This window comes from Kogia breviceps, chromosome 3 (genome assembly GCF_026419965.1).
Source record: "Kogia breviceps isolate mKogBre1 chromosome 3, mKogBre1 haplotype 1, whole genome shotgun sequence".
In the NCBI taxonomy this organism is placed as follows: domain Eukaryota; kingdom Metazoa; phylum Chordata; class Mammalia; order Artiodactyla; family Physeteridae; genus Kogia; species Kogia breviceps.
Window position 1 is genome coordinate 84,604,915 of NC_081312.1, and position 27,811 is coordinate 84,632,725.

General features: G+C 43.4%; 2 protein-coding genes across 4 annotated transcripts; one reads left to right on the plus strand and one right to left on the minus strand.

Moving 5' to 3' along the window:
- Positions 1-1,804: 1,804 nt before the first annotated feature.
- CCDC32 (coiled-coil domain containing 32) lies at positions 1,805-10,844 on the minus strand. 2 transcript variants are annotated; one of them, XM_067029007.1, is made up of 4 exons: positions 10,758-10,844; positions 8,686-8,941; positions 5,812-5,968; positions 1,805-2,634 (listed from the first exon to the last, which is right to left on the minus strand). In XM_067029007.1, the coding sequence occupies exons 2-4, from the start codon at positions 8,927-8,929 to the stop codon at positions 2,496-2,498; spliced, it is 540 nt and encodes a 179-aa protein (XP_066885108.1). In that variant the 5' UTR covers positions 8,930-8,941; positions 10,758-10,844; the 3' UTR covers positions 1,805-2,495. The 2 variants fall into 2 exon arrangements, with proteins under 2 accessions (XP_066885108.1, XP_066885109.1); XM_067029008.1 differs by having other exon boundaries at positions 8,686-8,936; positions 10,758-10,838.
- Positions 10,845-14,519: 3,675 nt separating this feature from the next.
- RPUSD2 (RNA pseudouridine synthase domain containing 2) lies at positions 14,520-18,370 on the plus strand. 2 transcript variants are annotated; one of them, XM_059057852.2, is made up of 3 exons: positions 14,520-15,165; positions 16,438-16,734; positions 17,425-18,370. In XM_059057852.2, exons 1-3 carry the CDS (start codon positions 14,539-14,541, stop codon positions 18,157-18,159), a joined length of 1,659 nt encoding a protein of 552 aa, XP_058913835.1. In that variant the 5' UTR covers positions 14,520-14,538; the 3' UTR covers positions 18,160-18,370. The 2 variants fall into 2 exon arrangements, with proteins under 2 accessions (XP_058913835.1, XP_066885107.1); XM_067029006.1 differs by having other exon boundaries at positions 14,520-14,913.
- Positions 18,371-27,811: the final 9,441 nt, after the last annotated feature.

Genomic DNA, 27,811 nt, shown 5'->3' on the forward strand with positions numbered 1-27,811 from the left:
TTGCCCTTCTCTGGCTCTAAGGTTTAGCAGTAAATATTGCTCTATGTGCTCTAACTTTCTGTCTGTTTCATTAAGGACATGAGGAAGGAGGAAAGTTAGGGGTGATAAGAAAGGCTCTCTCAACTCATACATTTTACTGATTTGAGGAAGTCTTAACTGGAGTTCCTTGGGAGTTTCCAGGATCAAAGGAAACAGATCAGCATTTTTGGCCAATACAATTTTTCCTATGGTTAGTCCAATTTCTGAAAGGGAACTGGAATACAAAGAGGTTATTTGACTTACTTATGATCCCACAGTAAGCCACAGCACGGATAAAGATAGCACCCAAGACTCTTGGTTTCAAATTTAGTACTACATCAATCGCCTAAGTTACATTTATATTAAAAAGTTAGCTTTGGGAACTAATATGAAATTTGTTTTTGGTAAATAGAGTTTCACCTTTTTTTAGAACCATCACTTAAGTTGTCACCTCTAAACCAATTAAGAAACCATAGTTACAACCCATTAGACTCCCTTCTGTGGAAGCCTGTCTCTGTAGAGGAGTGAAGTCAGAAGGCAATGGAGATCTGGGGCCTTCCCACCCCCCCACCCCACCCAGGGTTTTCACTCTGGGCTAAACATCTTTCAGTCCTACAATTCCTTTTCGGTTCCTCTGAAACAACTCCCCACCTTTTCATATTAAGATTTCCATTTCTTAGGTCGAAAATGCGAGGTAGGGAAAAGGCAAAGTTGGAATCCTCCCTGAATGACAGAAACGCTGTTTTCTGGTACAGAAACATTCTCTAACCATCCATGATCAGCTGTTCTTTGGGAGAGTATTTTCAGACCTTACTGCTTTTTTTCTTAAATTTTTGTTACTGAGGAAGAATAATTTTATCATGCAGGGAGAAGGAAAATCTTAGGTGTTTTTTTTGTTTTTGTTTTTTGGTTTTTTTTCCTTTCTAAACCTATCCATCCCTCTGAAAGCCATCAGATGGCTCTGTAGGAAGAGTGAGGTTTGGCACCTGAACCCCAGGCAGAATCCCTTGCAAGCTTAGTCCAGGGCTGGATGACTGTCAGTGTCTGGCTTGCTCAAAGTGTCTGGGGAACAGAGGGTCACTCTCTCTGTCAAAGGCATCCTACTAATAAAAAGCAGTAAGAATAAAGCTAACACCAGTAGTCAATGGCAAAACAAAAAGGAAAACCCATCTGGAAATTATGACAAAAATATTCATATAATTAAGCAAGTACATAGAATCACCTGGTTGGTTCCCATCTTTTTGGACAAGGCAAAATTTCTCAATCTACTTGATTTAGAAATGAGCAAATGTTCTCTGAAGGTTTTTATGGCCACCTGCTCATCATTAGGGATTTGGAACCTATTACCCAGAAAGACGCTCCACTGGAGCCATGACCTCAGAATCCTACCCTCAGGGCACCGAGGTTTGGCTTGTCAGAGGGCACATGTTAAAAACAGGAATCTGGCAAAGGTTACCAGCTCTCCTGCATTGACATGCATTTGTCTTTACCTCCTCACTGTCTGGGAGTACCTCTCTGGGAGGAATCAAGTTAATAGCACCTCACACAGCTAGTCTGATGAGAAAAGTTTTATGTGGACAATACCAACTGAACAAGAACATCATAAACAAGGTAGGAAGCATAGGCTTATCCAGGAAAGCTGCCACAAGGAGCAGGTGTGGAATTATTCAGGAGTGGTTTCAAATATCAATACCATAAACACAAGTCTAATTTGGAAACTGGCTCTTTTTAAGTGCCAGAGGAAGTCAGGGAAGAAACCATGCATGAAATAAAAAATATACATGTATACACAGAAACACCTATATTTTCACACTTCTTTCGTTCATTTTCCCCACAAGAAACAAATCAGACGAAGAAAAAGCCCAGCCTCTTTTTCCTAAAGTCCCTATATTTATTATGGACTTGTTAGAGAAGCCTCAGATAGGTCTTGGATTCAAGGAAGCAGACTTCATTCTCTTCGGTGCCACGCATCCCTGACAATTTACCAAGGGAACGCTTGGAACACAGGCGGGAACATCCAGAAGAGGTGAGAAAAAATATGGCTCACTTAACTTATACATTATACACAAGGGTATCAGTTTCTCCAAATACTTTCACACTTGGTCCTTCACTAGGTTCTTAGCAGACTTCTCACCTGCAGCAACAGAGCTCAGACAAGCTGTGAGACAGAGAGGAAGGCGGTATTTTGATCCAGCACACACTGGGTCAGTCACTTTACCCAAGACAGTCACACGTGCCAGCCCCCAGCAAGTCCTCAGGGGCCCGCAGCTGCTTGCTTGGTGGAGTGGAAGGTTGGGCTTTTTCCCTCGCTAGATTTCTCCTTGCTGCTGCTGCCGCCGCCGAGCTGTCTGCTGTTCCCTCCGGACCCAAGACGGCTGCTGGGCGTGTGTGTTTGTGTGTGTGTGTGTGTGTGTGTGTGTGTGTGTGTGTGTGTGTGTGTGTGTGTGTGTGTGTGTGTGTGTGTGTGTGTGTGTAATTTATTGTTCCACTGCTGCTGGCTCATCCCCGGGCGCTGGCTTCTCAACCTGCGACTCTGGAGGAATCAGATACTGGACCTCCTCCGTACTGATGGCTACTTTATCTGGCTGGAGCCACCTCTTGAAATGTTCCAAGGTGCTAGGAGAGAGCAGGAGAAAAGGGTGGCTGCATCAGACCTCACTGATTAATTACTTAATGATTATCTCAGTTACTCAAAGACTGCCTTCCTGCCCACCACCAATTTCTTCCTATAATTGTTTTTCACTGCTAACATGGGGAGCACAGATACTCCTCTGACAGCTGTGCATCCTGGCAGCTCCGTGGCATAATTTACCCCCTAGTGGGCACTTGGGCGACAAGCAGCACCATGCGCCGTCAAATGCAGAGTCTCTGAAGGCTTGATGAGAACAGCTAAAGAGCTTATGCCTCAGTCCCGTCTCTTTTTCCTCAAAACTGGAGAGAAGAGAAATTGTCAAGGGGAGGAAACATTCAAGTAAATACCAAATTATTAGTGAGGCAGAAACCTGAGCATCTTGAAATCTCTTATACCTGAGGTAGTCTGAGGCTCAATTATACTTATAGCACTTAGTTGTACTAAGCATGATTTTTCGTGTGTTTTTGTTTGTTTAGTTCTTTCTTCAGCAAGATGCCAAGATGGAAACATCTGAGTAGCAATGTCCCCCACAAAGGAATGGCCACTATGCCAGGGGGCTCTTTTTTGTTTGGATCTGTGGGGAGGGGTAAGTGTCCCCCTCCCACCTTCCTTGAGTACCCAGGATCCTCCACCCTAAAGCTATTAGACATTCACGGTAAATTGCAAATGACTAGGAATAATATAAACCTCATTCTGTGCTCTTCAATAGCAAAAAAATCATAAGCCAAGAAATAAGGCCATAACCAGCAGATTTTAGACACCTAAAATGAGGGAATCATGTTGTGGATTCACATACGTGAAGAACCACACAATTCCACTACAAAATGGCCTGTGTTTTTTTGTTATTGTTTTTGCAATACACGGGCCTCTCACTGTTGTGGCCTCTCCCGTTGCTGAGCACAGGCTCCGCACACGCAGGCTCAGAGGCCATGGCTCACGGGCCCAGCCTCTCTGCGGCATGTGGGATCTTCCCGGACCAGGGTACGAACCCGTGTCCCCTGCATTGGCAGGCGGACTCTCAACCACTGCGCCACCAGGGAAGCCCGACTTATGGCCTGTGTTTAAAACATAAACTTTGAAGTTTGAAACCAAATGCACGTCTACTGTTTCCTGGCACTTGTTCTGAACACTGATAGAAGCATTCCCACAGATGTAGGCTGAGGGCAACAGGTGACCACCACTCAACAGGTGTCCATAGCTCAGGGGACTAAGGTGCTATGTGGGCATTTAATCTTCATCTACCATATTTTTCATAAAATTGTTTCAATTATTTCTATAAGGAAGGGAAAACCACATTATTTTAGGTATTAATAAATACACAGAAACATGAACTTGAGTCTTGGTGCTGATCTGATTTCTGAGAAGAATAATTCCTATTTGACAATTATGCAGGAGAAAGTTGTCTTTTCTTCTCAGAACTGGAGAGGAAGGAAATATTCAAAAGGAGAGAATATAATACCAAATTATTAGTGGCTCAGAAATCTGTGCAACTTCATCTTTTGTGTTTGGGGCAGTTTAAGGCTCAATTGGGAAAAGAAAAGAGCAAAATGTATATTATTTTCTGAACCCTCAGAGGGAAGTTGACCTGACCTTAGATGCCACACTGATTTCTGAAGGATCTGGGGGCACGCTGATGCAATATTTGAGATAAGGTAAGTGAAAATACTTTGCAAATTAAAAAATAAAATGTAACCATGAAGTTCTATTCACATACTGTCCATGATTTCAGCAGCAGTATCTTCATCTGATACCATGGGACTCTCAAAATCAGTGTTAACACTATGATGTAAACTTAGGATAAGTCATATTCCCCTAAGACCTTGTGTTAAAATTCAGGTTTTTATTTCTCTCACTGATTTTCATTCTGAATAATTTCTTACTGAATTTTACAATTCTGTTAGGAAGAATAGTATTAAGAATAGCTAACACACAGTACTGACCCTGTGCCAGGCACTGTTCTAAGTGCTTTATACATAGTAACTCATTTAATGCTCATAACAACCTTATAAGGTAAGAGGTACTTCTGCTTAACAGAGCAGGAAGCTGAGGCACACACAGGTTACTCACCCAGCAACATACAACCAGTAAGTGGCAGAGCTCCTATGCCCGGTGTCAAGCACCATCCTGCTCTTTGTGGCAGAATGCCCTCTTCTCCTTTCTGCATCCAGCCCATCTGCAGATACTGTTCTCCTTTGGTACAAAACCAGACCCCAGAGGGAGCTCAATGGTCTTTCAACTCCTAAAACATGTTGTCACTTCCACTCATCTGGCTCTTTTCTTATGGTGCCTCGTTTTGTTAGGTATGTCTACATATATATTTGTCAGCTCTCCCCACCTAGTTCTGAGGACCAAAACAAGGCTCTAAAACATCCTTACATCTCCCCTCCATGCCTATGACATCAAGCATAGTGCCTTCATAGTAGATTAAGAAATTCATTCATTTGGTCTACACAAATTTGACAGAAATATGACAGAAACTCTGTAAGGCAGTGGAGATTCATAGGTAAGAAGACTTGGTTCCAGTTGATTGATTACTACTTTCTCAAGCACAGTGTGTACTTAAAAATGAAGACAATAGTTTATTCTCAACTCTGTTCAACCTGTGATCAAGATGTAGGTGGGGGGGCTTCCCTGGTGGCACAGTGGTTAAGAATCCACCTGCCAACGCAGGGGACATGGGTTCGAGCCCTGGTCCGGGAAGATCCCACATGCCGCGGAGCAACTAAGCCCATGAGCCACAACTACTGAGCCTGCGCTCTAGAGCATGTGAGCCACAACTACTGAGCCTGCGTGCCTAGAGCCTGCGCTCCGCAACAAGAGAAGCCACCGCAATGAGAAGTCCGTGCACGGCAACGAAGAGTAGCCCCTGCTCACCACACTAGAGAAAGCCCACACGCAGCAACGAAGACCCAACGCAGCCAAAAAAAAGAAAGATGTAGATGGGGAATTTGCTTCTTCGCAAAAATACTCATTCCCAAAAATCTGCCACTGGACTAAGCAAATAAAGCAACCTTACAAAGGATGATTTTAGCTCAGAAAACCTGATGTTGATATCAACTTATATCTGGACTCAGATGTGGCTCTCCCTGACTTGTTTAGAGGAAGAGAAATGCTTTCAGTGAAACAGACCGTCATCTGGAGCTGGACTGAGAATCAATTACCTCTCATCAGAATCAAGTCCATCCACAAAGAATTCTGATGCTAACTTCTCCTGGAGGAACCGGTCCCAGCATTCCTTCCTTGCTTGGGCCAGGGTTCGAAGCATGTCCTTGGAAGTCACTTCCTGATGTAAACCTTTGATTCTTCTCAGTTTCTTCTCTAAAGAGAGAGGAAGTTGAACTTAACAAGGAAAGTGAGTATGAAAGAGAACTAATCTAAAATGCAAAATGCCAGATTCCCCTGCAGGTCCAGTGGTTGAGACTCTGTGCTTCCACTGCAGGGAGCACGGGTTCAATCCCTGGTTGGGGAACCAGGATTCCGCATGCCACACAGTGCGGCCAAACAAAACAAAACAAAACAAAACAAAACAGAATGCAAAATGTCAACTTAAAAATTCTCTCACTGATGAGTACAAGCACACTCCCTGAAAAAAGAGCTCATTTTTTTAAGGAGAACAAACGTACATTTTTCTTTTTCCATCCCAATGCCTTCTCTCTGCATTGTATCAAATAACTGTTTAATTGTTTAACCCCAGAAAAGGGGTTTATAGTTTCTCATAAATAAATTGATGGCGTGGTTTCTTTGAAATCACAGAAGCCCAGCAGTTATCTCTCTAAGAAATGCTTGTTTTCCCTGGCTTGACATGTGTAGACTATTTTCTTTTTTCAACTCCTGAAAATAGTCTCTCAGGGGAGTAAATGGTTTTTTTGTTAGTGTCAAAAAGTGGTTTCCAAACCTCATGAGAAAGAATTAGATAAAATGAAGAGAGATTCCATGGTTCATTAGACACAAATATTGACTTGATGAGAACTCAATAATAAGAGACCTTTGAGATCTCTATGTGTGATTAAGTTCTTGATTAAAGAAAAGGAATCTCCCAACATTTTTTTTGAAGGTTGTTCTGCTTGTGGCCTGGATGTTCGAGCCTAACAAAAACAAACATCTTGTAATCCCTGTTGAGAGTGGTCCATTATGGCTTCCTGGTGATACATGTTTAGTTACTCTTCTTTGCATTTTAAGTATAATTGATGAACAAATAACCCCTTTAAAAGAATACAAATAAGGGTATCACCATTTGCCTTCTGCCTTAATTTAGTCTTGCCTCCAACTATAATAAATAGGTAAACGATGACTTTTTGGAGGGGAGGGGTGGACATCAAGCCCACCAACAGAAACTTTATGATTTGCAATCTTGTTTTCATTTCTAAACAAGCCACATCAGCTGAAACCCACTGATCAAAACAAACACCTTTTGTTGCTACAAGTTACCACCAAAAGCTCACCCATGTAAAAAAAAAAAAAAAAAAAAAGCCTACAGTTGATAAATGTTAAATATTTGAGGAGTTTTTTTCTCCTGGAGGATGGGTAAAGGATTATGTATATCTCAGGTTGAACTGGCTAAAAGTTTTTAATTGTTGCTCTTAGTGGATTCTCTGATGTAAGTTTTTTTGGCAATAAAAACAATCCTTATGTTGTCAGGCCTTGATTGTCAAGGTGGGAGGTAGTCTTTTGGGCTGGAAAAGGTCTTCCCCTTTCTGAGGGTGCTGAGTCCCTGATCAGATGTGATCAGGCAGAAATAGGTGCCTTGCATCCTCCAAACCCACTTGCCATTATCTTCCAGACTCTGCCATAGGCAACAGGAATCTCTCGTATTTTCTTCAGGGGAGGACATTTTAATCATCATCTTAACTGATTTTAGAAAAGATCCGTGGAGTTTTAACTTTCTGAACCAGACTTCACCAATCAAAAACATCACTGAGTCCATGAAAGTTTCTTATATGCCCTGGGCACAGAGCACCAACAAGCCGAAGGATCTGGTTCTTCAGCTTCCTCAGACTGTGGCTTCTTCTCCTTATCATCATTAAACAGATATTCTGACTACTACAACAGAATTGGTAACCTCCTCAGCCATTGCTGCAAGTATTACTATACTATCTCTGGTGGCTTCCCAACAAATTTCATATTACACCCTCATCTTTCTCATTAGCCATCATTTCACCTGTGTTTTTCTCATATTTTTTTCCTCCAATACATCATTAACCAAATTCCTTCTATTTTTCCAAGAAATTTCTTAGCAATCATGTAAACTCTATTCTGAGTCTTCTTTCTGTCCTTCCTCAAATGCTTCTTCTTCCTGAATTGCCTTTCCTTCCTCAAATAATTATTCTCAGGTTTGGTTTTGTGACACATTGATGCGTCTCATAGATGTCTAATAGTAAAGGTTAACACAATTCTGAAGACTGGCGATCACTGCCGAAGACTGATATTTGTCTTTCCCCTAGCATGGGACAATCTGAATCTCTTTCCTGTGTTAGGAGTCTCTCTAAATACTTAAGGCCACAGGACAGGGCAGTGAAGATGTGTTCAGGAAATATTTAAAAACTAAAATGGCTAACAAGAGGCAGAATGAATTTTATGTCAATATACTCCCATCCCAACCATCAATCTATTAAATATAACAGTTTCTCAAACTGTAGCATCATAAATCCACATGTAGCTCTGGGACCATGACCTTCTTCTTTCAGGATGTATAAGGTATGACACTTTGGGGTTATCTGAATACATGGGCCACCAAGAGTGAACAAGAGTGTCCTACAGAATGCCAATAAATAAAGCAGAATTTAGATGAAACAGTCAGAGGCAGGAGATGACAGACTGTTAAGGGATGTACAAGGAAAAGGGGGCTCCTTCCCAACAACCAACCTGAAACACACCCTAGAATTACATCTGACAGATACATGTGGTAAGGACAAAAAAACAAACAAAAAAACAAACTGAGAATAGAAAACCAGGTTTGATGTAACAGAACTTCAACAAGCTTCCTTAAAACCACCAGCTGCTGATTAAAAAAAAAAAAAAAAAGCCATCTAACTTACCTAGAGATGCTAAATACACTTCTGAATCCTGCAGGGGAGCCCAAGGCTTTACAGCTGGTTGCACAGCAAAGTCTGGGGCCTCCCTCTGGCCTGTGCCTGCAGGGTAAGAATCCATAAAGGAGTCTGAGAAAGCATTGCTGGCACTATCCTCTTGGTCAGGATGTGGCAGACAGGAACAGATTTCGGCCCAAAGATCAGGGCCAGATCTTGTAGTTGTAGAGTCAATGTTCTCAAACATTTTCATTTGGAATCTGAGCTGAAAAAACAGAAGCTCAAGTGAATAAGGACTGACTTAGGAAGGAAGGTAATAGCCTTTTATGAAGTTTCTCTTAACAAAATTTAAAATGTCTTCTATTACATTCCTATGTTATAGAGAAAAAGATGACAAAAGGGTAATTAGGTTCCTCTTCTGGCTCTGCACTCAGGTTGTTTTCATAATGAAGTTTGTCTTTTAAAATGGAATTTCTCTTTTTTTAAATTAATTAATTAGTTTTTGGCTGTGTTGGGTCTTCGTTGCTGCACATAGGCTTTCTCTAGTTGCGCCAAGCAGGGGCTACGCTTCGTTGCAGTGCGTGTGGGCTTCTCATTGCGGTGGCGTCTCTTGTTGTGGAGCACAGGCTCTGGGTGTGTGGGATTCAGGAGTTGTGACACATGGGCTCAGCAGTTGTGGCTGGTGGGCTCTAGAGCGTAGGCTCAGTAGTTGTGGCGCACAGGCTTAGTTGCTCTGTAGCATGTGGGATCTTCCCGGACCAGGACTCGAACCTGTGTCCCTTGCATTGGCAGGCAGATTCTTAACCTCTGCGCCACCAGGGAAGTCCCTTAAAATGGAATTTCTATAAGCCAGACACAAAAGGACAAATATTGAATGATTCCACTTATATGAGGTCTATGCAGTCAAACTCATAGAGACAGAAAATAAAATGGTGGTTGTAGGCGGGGGTGGTAATGGGAGTTACTGTTTAATGGGTACAGAGTTTCGGTTTGGGAAGTTCTAGAAATAGATGATCATGATGGTTGTACAATAATGTGAATGCCACTTAACAGTACATCTAAAAATGGTTAAAATGGTAAAATTTATGTTATGGATGTTTAACACATATACGCACACACACACAGAGGAATTTCTAGGACATTTCCAGTGAGGACAACCATTCTGCACTTTTCTCCAAAGATCTCCAAAATGCAACCACTCTGTCCTCAGCCAATTAAATTCTGTTTTCAATAGGATACAGACTAAAGGCCCTGCACAGTTCCATATACAGTACACCAGGATAATAAAAATGCTGCTTGGTGAAAACTGTCAGAGTACTGTCATATGCAAGACTCATGTGCTCATTACATGGTGATGCTGGGCTATACGGCTCATGTTCTTATTTTAATAGAAGAATGGAAAGACAGACATTGTCATCATTTTACAGATGAAAAAACTGAGGATCATAAGGGTAACTTGTCAAAGGCACATTACTGATACAGAGTGAATCCCTGATTGGAAACCAGACCTGTGCCGCTCCAAAAGCCATGTTTTTACCCAATATCACTCTGCCTGTTTGGGACTCTATACTGAAAGTAGCCTGAGCAGAGCTAAGTGGGAAGGGCTACCCACAAAGCCTGGGGGCTTTTGTAACTATCTAGTCTAATAGGATGAATTGACACCTTCTTACAGGAGGGACCTTTGAGATTAGGAAGGCTGCCTGGGGAAAGGTCTGAATAATTCCAGGAGAGAGAGCCCAGCCAGCGCAATGGCCCGGAAGTAAAAGGGCCAGATATGTGCCGGAGTCCCTGTATGAACTGATGCCAAGGGTCACAATAAGACTTCACCCCTATCCTGAAGTCGTGTGAACCCACCCACACCAAAACTTTGCTAGCATCAGAGCCCTGGTCCCCTGGTCCCCCGCAGGAAGTCCAGACCAGCACGGAAAACCCTGGTTTCCAGATCCCGGGCCTCAGTCACTCCGGCCTCAAGGACTGGCTAGCCTCGGTGCCTCAGGCCCCGAGGCACCTCTGTGGTATCTCGGAATGCGGCCGGAGCCGGGGATACAAAACGCTGGGCACCCCCGCGCCTCTCCACCTACCGCAACCGCCTGCCCAGCAGCCCGCAAACGCTCAGCTCAGTTCAGTCGCTGGCAGCCGGGGAGAAATAGGAAGGAGGAGTCTCCAGGTGACGGATCCCTGGAGTCCTCCAACCACCGCCCAAACTGGCGATGTTCTGTGCGTCAATTGGTCGAGTGGAGCTCAGCTGGGTAAGGAAGCGAGAAGCAGAGTGCTAGGAAACGATGGGCGGGACTGTTGTTGCCTGGAAACGGTGGAGCACAAGCCCTGGGCTCCACTCTTCCCAAGGGCCAGGTTGATTCGGCTTATATCAGTGCGTTACAGGCGCGCGGACGGCGCTTTCCACTTGTTTCCTGCTCATATAGGGAAGCCCAGTTTCCAAGGCCTTGACTTTTCTTGGTTCCCTGAGCAAGTTAATCTCCTCGGCAGTTCTCTGGGCAGGTGTTTGTCCCCGAAAATTTCAGCCCTTCGATACGCAAATTAGAGGACTTTTGCTCCTCGAATGGGGGATGGAAGCGATTACTTTCCTTACTCTCACAGGAGATCCAGGTCCCGTTCACCAAGTTATGAAGCTTTCGCACATTCATTTAGTCAATAGACATCAAGCTCATGCTGTGTTCGAGGCATTGTGTTAAGCGGGAATTCAAGACAGGTAAGACTTGGTATGGCTCCCAGCCTTAAAGCTTAGGAGGAAGCGCCATGGAGGCAGACAAGTTTACATATAACAGCAAAGAGTTTTAGAGGATATGGTGGAAGTGTGGCCAGAGTACATAAAGGAGAGAGTGGTCATGGGAAATGTGTGTCAGAAAGGCTTTTTTTTTTTTTTTTTTTTTTTTTTTTTGTTAAAAGGATCTTCCCTGGCCGGGGCACGAACCCGCGTCCCCCGCATCGGCAGGCGGACTCCCAACCGCTGCGCCACCAGGGAAGCCCGGCTTTTTTTTTTTTTTTAAAGGAGATGACCTTTGATATCCTTCAGGGGTTATCCATTCGCTGAGATGCAGCCCTCCCAACCTGATCCCCAATTTCCAGGGCAGGTTACTCTCTCCCAAAAGACACGTGAAGAAAGACATCAGCCAACCATCTGTAGAAGTAGCTTGGCTGAGGGTATAATCTCCAGATGTGTTCAAAGCCAATCAATGTGGCTATGGTGGTAATAACTACCACCATGTGAAAGGGAACTACAAGGTACTCTGTTAATGTTAAATTTATAACCATTCTTAGAATATGCAAACAGAAGGAAGTGGAAAGCAAGAAGGTTAGAAAACAAAGGAGCAAATAATAGGCAAGATTTTGGCAGCGCTTATTCACAGGGAATATATGAGGATGGGTGGTTCCACAGAGTCCTCCAACTGCCACCCGACCTGGTGACACGAATCTGGTAGCATCTGATTCATAGACAGGATCACTGTCATAGATTTATGGGTGCTTCATTGAGCTGCTCCATGGCCTTTCAACTCACTTATGAAGTTTTCTCTAATTTCCTGCTCACCAAAAAAACCTCTTGATTTCATATTCGGCCTCTTACATATCTTGATACCAGGATGAGGGTGCCTTTAACAGTAGGCACAAACAGTGGCTGGTATAAAATTGAATACACCTTTTAACTTAAAGTTACAGTTGTAAATTAACAAATGGTCACCCTTAGCGATTCATCTGTGTCCTTTGAGTTTAATTAGTGTGTGCACTGAATAAATCCTAACCAGATCCTGGACTTGCAAAGCTGAAACCATAAGCCCTGGTGATCTCCCCCTCCCCAAGGACTGTTCACACTGGGAAGCCACATGAGGGCAGTCGGCATCCCTCTATCTTAGTCTCTGCTTTAACCACAATGTGATTAGTACAAATATGTTTTATATTTGTTTCCTCAACCAGTTTAGGCCTTCACTGAGGTCAGGAACCATGTCTTTCTTACCTCTGTATCTCTAGAGCCAAGTGATGCTTGGCAAATGTTCAAAATTTCTTTGGTGTCTGAATGTTTAAATTAGAACCCTCATGGTCAAAGACCACACTGAATTGGAGCTAGACCTTGTGATTCACTCTTCAGTCCCTTCTCCAAGTTGCAACCAGGGTAATCTTTTTGAAAGGAAGATTAGATCATGTCACACACACACACGCACACACGCACGCACGCACGCACACACACCCCAGAAACTCTTTGACAGTTTCCCATTGCTCTTAAAGACTTAAATCCTTATCACAGTAAGTTAGGTGGAGTTCTTAGTTCAAACTATACAGCTCATTCTAGCCAGTTTAAGCAGTAAAAGGAATTAATTAAAGCTGCTCTGTACAATAAAATTTCTGTGATGATAGAAATGTTCTGTATTTGAGCTGTCCAATAAGGTATCCACTAGTTTAATGTGATTATTGAGCACTTGAGATGTAGCTTCTGTAACTGAAGAACTGAATTAAAATTTTTTTCATTTTAATTAATTTAAATTTATATAGCCACAGGTGGCTAATGGCTATTCTATTGTACACCACAGGATTAAAGGATATTAAATAGTTCACAGAATCTCAAGATGGACCAAAGAGTCAGACTTGGGGTCTATACCCACTGAGTAAACCTCAGTGTCTAAACCTGAGGGACTTCTCAGGGACCACCCCAATGCCATTGAACATAGATACTGCAGCTGGGCACTGGACACAAGAACTTCCCCCACTCTTAGTCCCCCAAATCAGATACCTCCAATGCTATCTTGTCAGACATGTATTCCACACTGTGCCTGCTTCCTCTGCTATATGCCTCTGAACCAAAGGTTCTGCCTGATCAAAGGAGCCCAGGTGATGGATGCCCAAGTTGCAAGGGAGGTGGGGAAGGCCAGTTTCTGGATTCCACCTCTTGGAGGCTGTACTTAATGTGGGGAATTCCCCACACAGAGAAGAGTGTTGAGAAGATGCTGGAGGTCCAAAGGGTACAACAAAAATCTACTTTGCGTGGTCTATAAAAGTCCTTTTCAAACTTTAACATGCAGACAGATCATCTGAGGATCTTGTTAAAATGCAGATTCTCACTCAGCTGATCTGGAGGGAAGGAGGAAAAAGATTCTGCGGTTCCAGCAGATGTTGCCCATGTTGCTAATCCACAGACCACATTTTGAGTATTTTTTTTAAAATAACGTTATTGAAATATAATTTACATTCCATACAATTCACCCTTTTGTCATGTGGCTGGTTCTCAGAGGCCTTGGCTTCTCTTGATTTGGATGTTTCTGGGCCTGTTCTCCAGCTCTCGTGAATCCTATGAGGCACTAATATCCTTTCAATAATTCCGTCTCTTATGAAGTTAACAGAAGTTGGTTTCAGTATTTTGCATTTGAGAACTCTGATAAATACATCTTTTGATCCACTTAGAGTTTTAATCTCAGGACACGAGCATATGGGAGGCAAATGGGAGATCTCTAGTCCTTCTCATGCTGTTAGGGAGAAAGACAAGCGTAAAAACATTGCTTCTGAGATGTGTGCGCTTAATTACATATATAACAGCTTTATTGAATTATAAGTCACAAAATATAATACCCTTTAAAGTATACAACACAGTGCTTCTTGGATATTCAGAGTTTAGCAATCCTCATTTTGTTTTGTTTTGTTTTGAAATAACTTTCAAGAGTCTTTCCAGACTCAAGGGACGTCGAGCATATCTACATGGAATCTACACTTAATATATCATTCTCACAGCCTCTCAACTCAACTCATTCTGCTCACTCCTTTTCTTAACGCAGTCCCGCCTCGGCACTAGGCCTCACTGATTGGTTGGTGCCGAGTGACGTCATCAGAGTGCGACCGGGCCGCCGCGGCTGGGTGGTCATGTGGCTTGGTGGCCGCCTGTCGCTCCAGGCTTTTGGGCAAGTGTGCTTCAACCTCCGGCGTTTCACCTTTGACAGGACTTGGGGTGGCCGTAGGGGCCCCATGGCGGAAACGCTCTCGACCGGGGCCGAGGCAGCGAGCGGGCTGGGGGCTCCGGCTCAGCAAAATGGAGATGCGGGTGGCGACGCGAGGGGTGAGCAGCCCCCTGGGCGCCCGGAGCCAGCGGGCCCAGGAGTGGAGCCGGTCCCGGGGGACGCGAAGCAGGCCGCAGGGAGCGGGGAGCAGGCCGCGACTGCAGCCCCGGGCCCCGGCAAGCGGAAGAAGCGGCGGGGCGCAATCGGGGAGCGCGTCGTGCCGCCCCCGAAGAAGCGGCGGGTAGGCGTTAGCTTCAGCGATGAACACTTTGCCGAGACCAGCTATTACTTTGAGGGCGGCCTGCGCAAAGTGCGGCCCTATTACTTTGACTTCCGAACTTACTGCAAAGGCCGCTGGGTGGGCCACAGCTTGCTTCACGTCTTCAGCACCGAGTTCCGAGCCCAGCCTCTTGCCTACTACGAGGCCGCGGTCAGGGCGGGGCGCCTGCACCTAAACGAGGAGCCAGTACGGGACCTCAGCGTTGTGCTCAAGGTGGAGTCCTCTTGGGGCCTGCCGAAAAGGGGGCAGGGTTTTATTTCACAGTTACTAGGGCATAGGTACTGGAGTAAAATCGGGGTAATGCTGAAGCGTTCTCATTTTCACTTGGAACACTCTTTTAGCGCCCCATCTCTGCAGGTAGACAGCCTGTATGCTTCAGAACTCAGCCCACTTATCCCCTCCATCAAGGCGTCTTCGGTGTTTCCAAGGGACAGAAGTTGTAATTCTCATAGTTCCTTTTATGCACTGTCTTGTGGCACTGGCACTTATGACTTTCTACCTTGCATTGTAGATCTCTGTACAAATAGTAATAACCGAGACTATCATTTATATCTCCTGACTGTGTGCTGGGCACAGAGTTAAGCATTAGGTACTTTAACATTTAATTCTAATGACAAACTTGTGGAGTAGATACTGCCACCTCATTTTACCTGTGAGGAAACTGAGAAAACTAAGGTAAACCTCACAGAGGTAAGGTAACAGTGCCACCTTCAAGGCCTGTGTCCTTATAACTTCTGCTTTAATTATTTATCGTAGAGCCTGATAAGATAGAATTGTGAAATGACAGAGATTGAGACTAGAATTGTCTAGCCCAGTGCTTTGACTCTTCTTTAAAATTCCATCACAGCTGAGGTACCAGACACTCTTGTTATTAACACTGCCTCACCATAGTTGTGAGGGGATGCAAGGCATTTGGAGAGTGAGTGGTTTGAATCCCCTCTCCCATCCCAATTTTGAGAAGTACAGGTCTGGACTGACCCTCACATTTTACAGGTGAAGAAACTGAGGCCTGGAGAAGTTAAATGACGTTCCTAAGAGCATACAGTAAGCCTGTAGCAAATCCAGGTGTAGAGCCCAAATCTCTGGACTTAGAGCTTGGTGTTTGTTCAAGGTCACAATAAGTGATGATTTATGGAGTTTTTTTTCCTTTATTGTAGAAAAATTTACTTTTTGAATAGAACTGTGGTAGAGAAAATACGAATAAGCAGAACAACAACAACAAAAATCCATACTCTTACCACCCAGAAATATCACCATTAACATTTTGTGTATATCTTTCTATGAGTTTTTCAATGCCTGCTATCTACCTGTATGTCGGTGTTTTTGCAAAGTGAGACTACACTATGCACACTGCTTTTTCTGCTTAAGGATGTACTGTGACCATTCTTGCATGTCAGTAAGGAAGAGGGGAGGAAGCTGTGTGTGCTGCTGACTCATTATAGGTGGCTGGACCCTGGGCTGACTGGTTGCCTATGTCATTGGCAGGACAATGATTTCTTACGGAACACAGTGCACAGGCATGAGCCACCAGTTACAGCAGAACCCGTCCGCCTGCTAGCAGAGAACGAAGATGTGGTGGTTGTAGACAAGCCTTCTTCCATTCCTGTCCACCCCTGTGGCCGCTTCCGACACAACACGGTCATCTTCATCCTGGGCAAGGAGCACAAACTCAAAGAGCTACACCCATTGCATCGGCTTGACCGCCTTACCTCTGGGGTCCTTATGTTTGCCAAGACAGCAGCCGTCTCGGAGAGAATTCATGAACAGGTTCGGGACCGGCAGGTGAGCCAAGCTTTTGCCTCCAGCAGGCCACTTTCTGACCTCATGAATGCTCTGTGTTGAAAGGGTGTTACTGAGATCTAGATCTGAAGTGAGCCTTCATGTTTATCTGGTCATGCCTCCTATCTTCAGGAAGGTCAACACCTGAAGTGCCAGAGACAGGTTATTATCTCTCATGTTTCAAAAGATCTTTAGAAGTGACATATACTGCCTCTCGGTAATTTGCTGTTTTGAAGATTTAAAGTGCTGACAGGCTGAGCAAGGTTTTTAAGACTGTGGGGAGAATCTACTTGGTGGGAAGAATTCTGGATGGTGTTGGAAGACGCTTGGGTAGAAGAGTTAAATGGTGGTGATTGTGGTCTTGAGACTTGTAATTCTGGATCTGATTGTAATATATTTATTGTTTACTGTATACCAAGCTCCAGTACCAAGTACGTTAGAGCCCAGCTGACTGAATCCGTATAACAGCCCTGTTGGGGTAAATGCTTTTCTAATCAAACATTTTACAGACAGGTTAATGGGATTTAAAGAGGCTAAGTAAGTGATGTGCCTAGGATTGCACAACTGGCAAATGGTGGAGCTGAGGTTTGAATCCTCTTCTGTCTGACACAGGTCCATTGTCCTCACTGCAGAGGGTTTGGGCTTCATGCGTTTAGGCTTGTGCTGACTTTCTCCCCCTTCCCTCCTGTATAGCTGGAGAAGGAGTACATGTGCCGGGTGGAGGGGGAGTTCCCTGCTGAGGAAGTAACCTGCAAGGAACCCATCTTGGTGGTGTCCTACAAGGTAGGGGTATGCCGTGTAGATCCTCGGGGCAAACCCTGTGAGACAGTGTTCCAGAGACTGAGCTACAATGGCCACTCCAGTGTGGTACGGTGCCAGCCACTCACAGGCCGCACCCACCAGATCCGAGTCCACCTCCAGTTCCTGGGTCACCCCATCCTCAATGACCCCATCTACAACTCAGTCGCCTGGGGCCCCTCCCGAGGCCGAGGCGGCCACATTCCAAAGACAGATGAGGAACTACTGCGGGACCTTGTGGCAGAGCACCAGGCCAAACAGAGTCTGGATGTGCTAGATCTCTGTGAGGGTGACCTGTCTCCAGGACTCCCAGAGTCTACAGCCCCTTCCTCAGAGCTGGGCAAAGACTGCCTAGGAGAGTTGGCTGCATCTGCCCAGAAGATGGATGGAGCAGTTGAGGCAGGCCCTCAGGATCTGGACACAGTGCCCTTGGCATCAGAGAAGGCAACGGAAATCGATGTCGTGGATCAAGAGACAGACCCACTCTGTGCAGAGTGCCGGCTAGTGCGACAGGATCCCTTGCCCCAGGACCTTGTGATGTTCCTGCATGCCCTGCGCTATAAAGGGCCAGGCTTCGAGTACTTTTCACCAATGCCTGCCTGGGCACAGGATGACTGGCAAGAGGACTGAGGGCTGTGGCCAGTGGAGGGATTACTTCTTGGACTGGAACAGGGATGGGCCATGAAGTAGGAGTTGACCACATGGGGTGGTACTCAGACTTTCTCAGGGGTGAGGTTGGGCTTTTAAAGGACCTGCTCATACTTGCTACCTCCTTCCTTCTTCTCCCTCCAGCTAGAGTTTGGGGACTCTTTGGTTTGTAAATAGATCTCTTTTTCTAATACCTTGTGTGTCTGGTTTTCTTACTACTTGTCTTTTTGGTTTTTTAATTGAGGTAAAGTTCACATAACACAATTACCATTCTAAGATATACAGTTTAGTGGTGTTTCATACATTCACAATGTTGTGCAGCCATCACCTCTTAATTAGTTCCAAAACATTTTCATCACCCAAAAGGAAACCCATACTCCTAGCCCTGATTCCATTAGTCAACCTTCTGTCTCTATGGGTTTGCCTATTCTGGACTTTTTTTTTGCGGTACGTGGGCCTCTCACTGTTGTGGCCTCTCCCGTTGCGGAGCACAGGTTCCGGATGCGCAGGCTCAGCAGCCATGGCTCATGGGCCCAGCCGCTCCGTGGCATGCAGGATCTTCCCAGACTGGGACATGAACCTGTGTCCCCTGCATCAGCAGGCAGACTCTCAACCACTGTGCCACCAGGGAAGCCCTCTGGACGTTTTTTACAAGTGGAATCATATAATATGTGACCTTCTGTGTCTGTCATCTTTTGTTTAGCATAGTGTTTGCAGGGTTCATCCAGTTTTGTTTTTTTGGCCACACCATGTGACATGTGGGATCCTAGTTCCTTGACCAGGGATCAAACCCGCGCCCCCAGCATTTGAAGCGTGGAGTCAACCATTGGACCGCCAGGGAAGTTCCCTGAGTTCATCCAATTTATAGCATGCATCAGTACTTCATTCCTGAATAATATTCCATTGCATGGTTATACCACATTTTGTATATCCATTCATTGGTTGACGGACATTGGGTTGTTTCCACCTTTTGGCGGTTGTAAATAGTGCTGCTTTGAACATTTGTATACAAATTTTTGTCTGAATACATGTTTTCTGTTCTTTGAAGTATATACCAAGGAGTGGAATTGCTGGGTCATATGGTAATTCTGTGTTTAATTTTGGGGGAAATCACCAAACTTTTCCACAGCAGCTGAACCATTTTACATTCCTACGGGCAATGCACAAGGGTTCCAGTTTCTCTCCATTCTCACCAACACTTGTTATTTTCCATTGTTTTGATTGTAGTCATCCTAGTGGGATTGAAGTATTATCTCATTGTGGTTTTGATTTGCATTTCCCTTGTAACTAATAATGTTAAACATCTTTTCATGTGCTTGTTGGACATTTGTGTATCTTCTTTGCAGAAATGTCTATTCAAATCTTTTGCCCATTTTTAATTCAGATTGGCTGCTTGTTTTTGAGTTATAAGAGTTTTTATATATTCTGGATACAAGACCCTTAAAAGATACATGATTTGGGCTTCCCTGGTGGCGCAGTGGTTGAGAGTCCGCCTGCCGATGCAGGGGACGTGGGTTCGTGCCGCGGTCTGGGAAGATCCTGCATGCCGCGGAGCGGCTGGACCCGTGAGCCATGGCCGCTGGGCCTACGCGTCCGGAGCCTGTGCTCCGCAACGGCAGAGGCCACAACAGTGAGAGGCCCGTGTACCGGAAAAAAAAAAAAGATAACATGATTTGCAAATATTTTCTCCCATTTTGTAGGTTGTCTTTTCACTTTATTGGCAGTGTCCTGTGATTCACAAAACTTTTATTTGTTTATTATTTATTATGGTAAGAACACTTAACATGAGATCTACCCCTTAACAAATTTCAACGTGTACGATACGGTATTGTTAACTGTAGGCACAGTGTGGTACAGCATCTCTGGAACTTAAGTATCTTGCATAACTGAAACTTTGTACTTGTTGAATAGCAATCCCCCATCTCCCCCTGCCCCCAATCCCTGGCATCATCATTCTGCTCTCTGCTTCTATGTGTTTAACTATTTTAGATACCAAGAAAGAAAAACTCATTTTCCTTTACTCACAGAGTACTCTGTACTTCAAATATGTGGTGGTTTCCCCACATCAAGCAATTCTCTGACACAAGCTGGGTGTTCTACACTGTAACTCATCTCTGACACCATATACCTGGAGATAGGGTCAGATGCCACAAGTTAAGGACTTGGTCCCACAAGACTTGCCCCAACTTCAATTGCCAGTGGCAAGTCCAGATTGTTCCCTGTGCTTCTAACCAGCTGTGAATCAAAGGTTCCCACAACCGCCTCCTCGGGTTCAACCATTTATTAGAATGGCTCACAGAACTCAGGAAAGCAGTTTCCTTTCTCGATTACTGGTTTATTACAAGGGATTTTAAAGGACAGGAAAAACAAGCAAGATGAAGAGATACACAGGGCGAGGTCTGGAAGGGTTCAGAGCACAGGAGCTTCTGACCCCATAGAGCTCAGGTGTGCCACTCTCCAGCATGTGGATACCTTCTTGCTCACCAACTGGGAAGCTCTCTGAGATTTATAGGGAGGTTTCATTACTGAGGTATGACTGATTATATCATTGGCCATTGGTTATTAAGTCAATATCAAGCCCTTCTTTTCCAGAGGTTGGAGTTTGGTGGTGGCACTGGAAGTTCCAGGGTTGGTTCCTCTGGCAACCAGCTCCCATCCTTAAGCGTTTTCCAAAAGTGACTGCGTTAACATAAACCTTTTTTTGGCCATGTCGCGCGGCATGCGGGATCTTAGTTCCCCGACTGGGGATTCAACCCGTGTCTCCAGCAGTGGGAGTGAGGAAAGGGCATATTTTGGGGTGACATTTTTGGTTTCCTTCAGCTTGATCATATGGTATTTCTGCTTTTAATTTTTTGAGGGCCCTCCATAGTGGTTGCACCATTGTACAATTCTATCAATGCACAAGGGTTCCAATTCTCTACATCCTCTCCAACACTTGTTACTTTGGTTTTTTGGTAGTAGCCATTTTCATCACCCAAAAGGAAACCCATACTCTTTAAATAGGCCATACAAATGGCCAACAAGCATTTGAAAAACTGCTCAACATCAGGGCAATGCAAATCAAAACTATCAAAGATATCACCTCACACCCATTAGGATGGCACATACTGAACAGTAGTGTGGGTGGAGAAACACATTTAGTCTATATGCTTTTAGTGGTTCATACTGGTTGTTAACCACCTACTATATGCCAGACATTATTTAGTGCTGGGATACAGAAATGAATGACTAGGCCCTGCCCTGATAGAGCACATATGTTTAAGTGTGCAAAATACAAAGGGAACAGTGGACATATGGCCTAATTCAGTCTGGAAGTGCCAGCACAGATTTCCCAGAGGAAGAGGCGTTTAACAATGAGTTAGAATTTGCCCAGTAGAGACATGAGAAGGATTCCAGGTAGAGGGGAAATGTGAGAGAAGGCAGGTGTATTCCAGAGCTAGAGAAGATGGAGGCGGCACCCAAGGAAAAATGTTTTGGGGACTTTTGGCCCTCTGGTCTCAGTGTATGATTCACTGTCACTGACTATGGAAGTCTTTGCATGGTTTGTATTTCAACAGGGCGCTCTGAACTACAAAGCATAGAAACAGCCTGGGTAAGACAAGATTCACATGGATCTGAGTATCTGCCCAGCTTTGTGAAAACTCTATCTCTTTAATCTCTTATGAGCCAACCAATTCCTCTTATCACTGAGACCCTCCTTAACTCAGGAGCTCTGGTTTCCTAGGACTGGCAAAAATCAGATGCCTGGTAAAACTCATTCATTCAGCAGACATTTGAGTACCAACTGTGTACTAAGTTTATACCAGACTCTGGTTATATAATGGTGAATAAGATAGATGTGGTCCCTGCTCATATGGAGTACACAGTCTGCAGTGTACAACATGATGTGGGGAAGACCAGTAAACAGTTAACATGCAGGGAGGTCAATGTTCTGTGTGATGGGAGGAGGAAGGGGGCAGAGGCTATCTCCATACCTAGTCTGTTGTCTTCCAGGGTTCTGAATGGGAACATTAACCTTTGCCCATTTTCTTTCCCTCTCTAGTCCTGCTTGTCTTATTCGCATTCTTTTAGTCAGCTTCAGAGGTTCTTGTAGTAAGGACACATGGATGGGATTGATAGGGTCCCTGGATCTCTTGAAATTGTATGCAAAATTTTCTGTATGTATATTTTTTTCTGAGGAGTCTATGTATTTCAACAAATCCTTCAAATCTGCATTGTCTAATACTAGCCATGTGTGGCGATTTAAATTTAAATCAATTAAAATTAAATAAAATTTAATATGCAATTATTCAGTTGCACTAGCCACATTTCCAATGTCCAATTCACTTGGTCTATTGCACAGCACATGTGGAGAGCACTTCTATCATCACACGAAGTTCTATTGAGCAGCATTACTTCAGTCTCTATTGAAAACAAAAATCCCTGACTACCATGACTCCACTAGTCTGCAGACACTTAAGAAACAGGGGTTTTGTGTGCGTGTGTGTGTCTGTACATGCACATGCATGTGTACTTCCACCTTCCACGTGCTAGTTAAGTAATTGGTCTCTGTGTCAGTCAGTTACTGTGCTAGGCGCTAGAACAGTTGTACAGAATCTGTGAAAAAGTTATTTCCCTTAAGGAGCTCAGGTTGAATCCAGTTGATCTTTCCTCTAGTTAACAGTTGACTGGACTTGAATGTGTTTTTTTCCCCTTGTAAAATGTTACCCTTTTTATTTATTTATTTTTAATTTATTTGTTTTTGGCTGCATTGGGTCTTCATTGCTGCACACGGGCTTTCTCTAGCTGTGGCGAGCAGGGACTACTCTTCGTTGCAGTGCACGGGCTTTTTGTGGCAGTGGCTTCTCTTGTTGCAGAGCACGGGTTCTAGGCACGCGGGCTTCAGTAGTTGTAGCACGTGGTCTCAGTAGTTGTGGCTTGCGGGCTCTAGAGTGCAGGCTCAGTAGTTGTGGCTCACGGGCTTTATTGCTCCGTGGCACGTGGGACTTTCCCGGACCAGGGCTCGAACCCGTTGTCCCCTGCATTGGCAGGTGGATTCTTAACCACTGCACCACCAGGGAAGCCCATGATACCCTTTTTAAAATTTTAATTTTTATTATAACCCCCCTCTCCTTACCCCTACTCTGGAGGTAACGACAATTAATAATTAAATGGTCTTTTTATGGACTGTTTTCTCTTCATAGATACATAAATCTATCTGTATTTTTAGATAAAAATGGGATCATGCCTTACACATTTTTCTGCAACTTGCTTTTCTCTAGGAGTTTAAAAAAATAATAGCTGCCTTGTGTTCCATTGTGTGACTACACCATACTTTAATCCATCCCCTATTGTTGAAATTTTAGGTATTTGCAGTTTTTCATTATTACAAACTATAGTGAACATCCTTGTATCCTTTCACACTTGTACACAGTGTTTCTGTAGAACAAATTTTTAGTATAATTGTGGAGTCGATAGCTTTAAATACTGATTGATAGGTAATACCATACTACCCTCCAAAAAGATTAAACCAATTTACATTCCCATCAGTAAGTAGTATGAGAGGTAGAGGCAAAGGCAGCTGAATGTAGTGACTGAAACGGCTGGCTAGGCAACTGCATTTTCAAGTTTGGCTTTAGTTCCAGCTGTAGGTTGTAATCATGGGTTTCCCAGAATGCCTGTATCTCTCAATGGATGACCTAGGTTTGCTTGGGTTAGTCTTGCTCCCAAAGGCTCAGTTTAGAGAAAATGGGCTAATTTCAAAGCCTCTTTAGGCATTGGATCACTGGTCCTCAGGGCTGAGGATTTTCTAGAACACAGAATTACTGAAAACGAATTATTGAATTATTGAAAATGGAAGCGGAGCAGCTTAATGAAAGTGACCAGGTTTGGGATGGGTAAGTTTATTGGAGTCAGAGGTATCATCACCAAGGCACTCATTCTGCTTAGAACACTGCTTTGCACATGGCAAACAATATTGTCTATGATTATGACTATTGTTTTCCTCCCCTCCAAACCCTCTGTGTACCCTTCTTTTCCTTTCATTTGAAGCTTGTCCATGTTTTCAAAACTGCAACATTTTTATCAGCCATTAACCACATCAAAACAGTTAAGAATTGCCTACTAAAGTTGACCAGTGATTCCACTTGTAACTATATACCTAGAGAAACACTTGTATATGTACCCCAGAGGACATGTATAAGAACAGCCATCTTCGTTGCGGTATACGGGGGCTACTTTTCGTTGTGGTGCGCAGGCTTCTCATTGCGGTGGTTTCAGAGAGCAGGCTCAGTAGTTGTGCTGCACGGGCTTAGTTGCTCCGTGGCATGTGGGATCTTCCTGGACCAGGGCTCAAACCCGTGTCCCCTGCATTAGCAGGGGGATTCTTAACCACTGAGCCACCAGGGAAGCTCTAGGTCAGCAGATTTTTGTTGCTCTTCTTACTTGTATTTTTGTTGAAATTCTTTCTCCTTTCTTTCCTTCCCTTCCTTTCCTTCTTCTTTCTTTCTTCATCTTTTTCGCTTCCTCCCTCCCTCCCTCCCTTCCTTCCTTCCTTTGGCAGAAATTCTTTCTGTTAGCAAAGCAAAGAATGACTTAGTTGTGATATACTGTATGCAGTTTCACAGTCAGATATAATATTCTATGAATGGGACTTTAAAGGTCAGAAGTACCCTCCCCCCTTCGATATCCTTTGTAGCTCACTGCTGAGCAGCCTAGCACATGAACAGGAACACAAGCTCTGGGGCCAGACTGCCTGTTCAAATCCTGGCCCTTCCACTTATCATGGCTTTGAGCAGGTTACCAATTTCTCTGTGATTCACTTTCCTCAGGTGTAAAATGAGGGTTTTATATATATATATATAGCAGCATTCTTATAACAGCAAAAAACCGGAGACAGCTGAAGTATCTGTCCATAAGACAATGGATAGATAATTATATATTCAGACAATTGTATAAAAAGCAGCAGTAAAAATGAATGAATTATATGGATAAAACAGTGTTGAGTGAAAGAAGTCACAGATGAATTGTTCCATTTATATAAAATTCAAAAACAGACATGAAAAATATATATATTTCTAAAATGTTATATATATGTATGTATGTATATGTATATATGTATATTTGGTAAAGAAAAGTAAAAGGATGAATAACACAAAATTCAGTGAAGTAGTTTTCTCTTTGGTGGGAGGATGCGAGCAGGGAGGTGCACACAGGAAGCTTCAAAGGTCCTAGTAATATTCTATTTCTTTAGCTGGGTTGTATACACATTGTACTGGTTTTATGCTTTTAAACTATACATACACAGTATATTACATGTATGTATTATATCATTGTATGTATAATATATTTCAAGGTAAAAAAAATTTTTTTAAGCGTTAAAGGATCTCTCTCTCTCTGTTTTTTTAACCTTTGGTTATCTCTGAAATAGTGGCTCTCCTGGTCACCCACTGCACAACTCCCAAGGTCTATTTGACCTCCACGCAGCTGGTGGGTACCACTCCCAAGTGCCTCGGCCATGGGTCGTTTTCACCAGGGATGGAAAAAGAGCACTATATGTCTGGAATTTTGGAGACAGTAATGATAAGCAATATATAATAATTTGCAAAAGTGACTGACCACTTTAATATGCCTTAGCAGATTCAAATAATGCTTCTTTATCATAACAGAGCTGAGAGATCTAAAAGCACTTTAGAGTTTTGGTATACTAGATTTGGCATACGTTCAGACGCAAAGAGAGCCCTGTGCATTGCATTTCCTAACACTTTATTAATGTGGCATCTAGACACAAAATTCTTGAAAATACTTCATTAATTCAAGTAAACAATAAATGATACAATTTTTCTGGTTCTGTTTTCTTGTAAACTTTCCAACATGTGAAATGGAGTAAGAATAGCTTTATATTTCATCCTAAATGCGAAATTGTCCAGAATCAGAATTGAGGCAAAATTATAAGGATTAAGAATTTTACAAGCAAAGGAATGTTAAAGATTGCCAGAAAATCACCAGAAGCTAGAAAAGAGATGTGGAACAGATTCACTCTCACAGGCCTCGGATGGAACCAACCCTATTGACACCTTGATCTCAGACTTCCAGTCCTCAGAGCTATGAGATAATTTCTGTTGTTTATGCCAAAAGAAAAAAAAAATTAAGTCCTACATCATGGGCTAAAATAAAGGTTGCCTCTGTTACTTGCTGGGTTATACCAAAAAATGATTACTGACAGTCATTGAAAGGAGAGTTGATTTTAAGTGATCCTTTTAGTGAGTACATAGAAACTACTGTCAAGGAGCTATTTCAGTTTTCTGAAAGCAAAATTTTATTTTAGGTGTCAAGTTTCTATATTATTCACGTATTTAAAATCAGAATTTAAAATGTATCTGTATTAGCTATCAACAGAAAGTTGATCATTGAGACGACTTGGAATTGTTACTGGTCTGTTGTTATCACTCAGTATGCTGTCATAGTTCAGAACAAATATAGCCTTCATTTTTGTCCATCGTAACATTTCTAAGCATTTACTGAAGGCATCTGATCTAGAATTGATAATGTAAATCAAAACATTCAGATAAAAATACTTAAGAAAGTCAGAATCTTTGAGAAAGCCAGAGGGGAAAAAAGTGCTTAGAGTCAATGACCTTTTATTTAGCCCAAAGAGAAATATGAAAAACTTCCTACTCCATAGTACCAAAATCAGAAAAGGAATTATTGCTTCTAACTCCATGGACTCATCAGTCATGTCCTCAGGTCCTTCATCCATTAATTTCACCTATTGACGTTGGGTTTGACCCAGTTTTACTTCATTCTGGAGATTTCAAATGAATATTTGAAATTTGAAATCTGGGGCATTGCTCATCCTCACTGTGATGAGAAGGAAAGGTGTAACTGGTTCTTGCTTGCTATCTATCTGTAGCTATCTTTGCAGAAGATACAAAGCATGGGATATAAGCAAGTGTTATTCCCCCTTTCCCCTAGTCTATTGGCATTTATTCACTTTGTCTTCCTGAACAAGTTTACTATAAACTAGATTTCAATTTTTGCTCTATCGATCTTCAATATGAAAATATTGTTTAGTTTTCAGCTTAGTAGGCATTCCCAGAAGTTATTCTGGCAAAGTGGACGTTTTCATATGATAGCATGCAGCTGAGGGAATAACTTGAGGAAAAAAAAAGTTTTGAGGTGATGTTGCAGACTCAGAGAAGAATGCCTGGATTCATTCTTTTTTTTCTTTTTTTCTTTTTTGTAGATGTTGGGGGTAGGAGTTTATTAATTTATTTTATTTTTGCTGTGTTGGGTCTTGTTTCTGTGCGAGAGCTTTCTCTAGTTGCGGCAAGCGGGGTCCACTCTTCATCGTGGTGCGCGGGCCTCTCGCTATCGCGGCCTCTCTTGTTGCGGAGCACAGGCTCCAGATGCGCAGGCTCAGTAGTTGTGGCTCATGGGCCCAGCTGCTCTGCGGCATGTGGGATCCTCCCAGACCAGGGCTTAAACCCGCGTCCCCTGCATTAGAAGGCAGACTCTCAACGACTGCGACACCAGGGAAGCCCCCTGGATTCATTCTTGAACTTCTCCAGGTCTTGTCAGAACTGTCTTCCCAGAGATGATTCTCAGTTGAACCATACTTCCTAACGGTAAGGAACAGAATGAATTCACTTCTGAT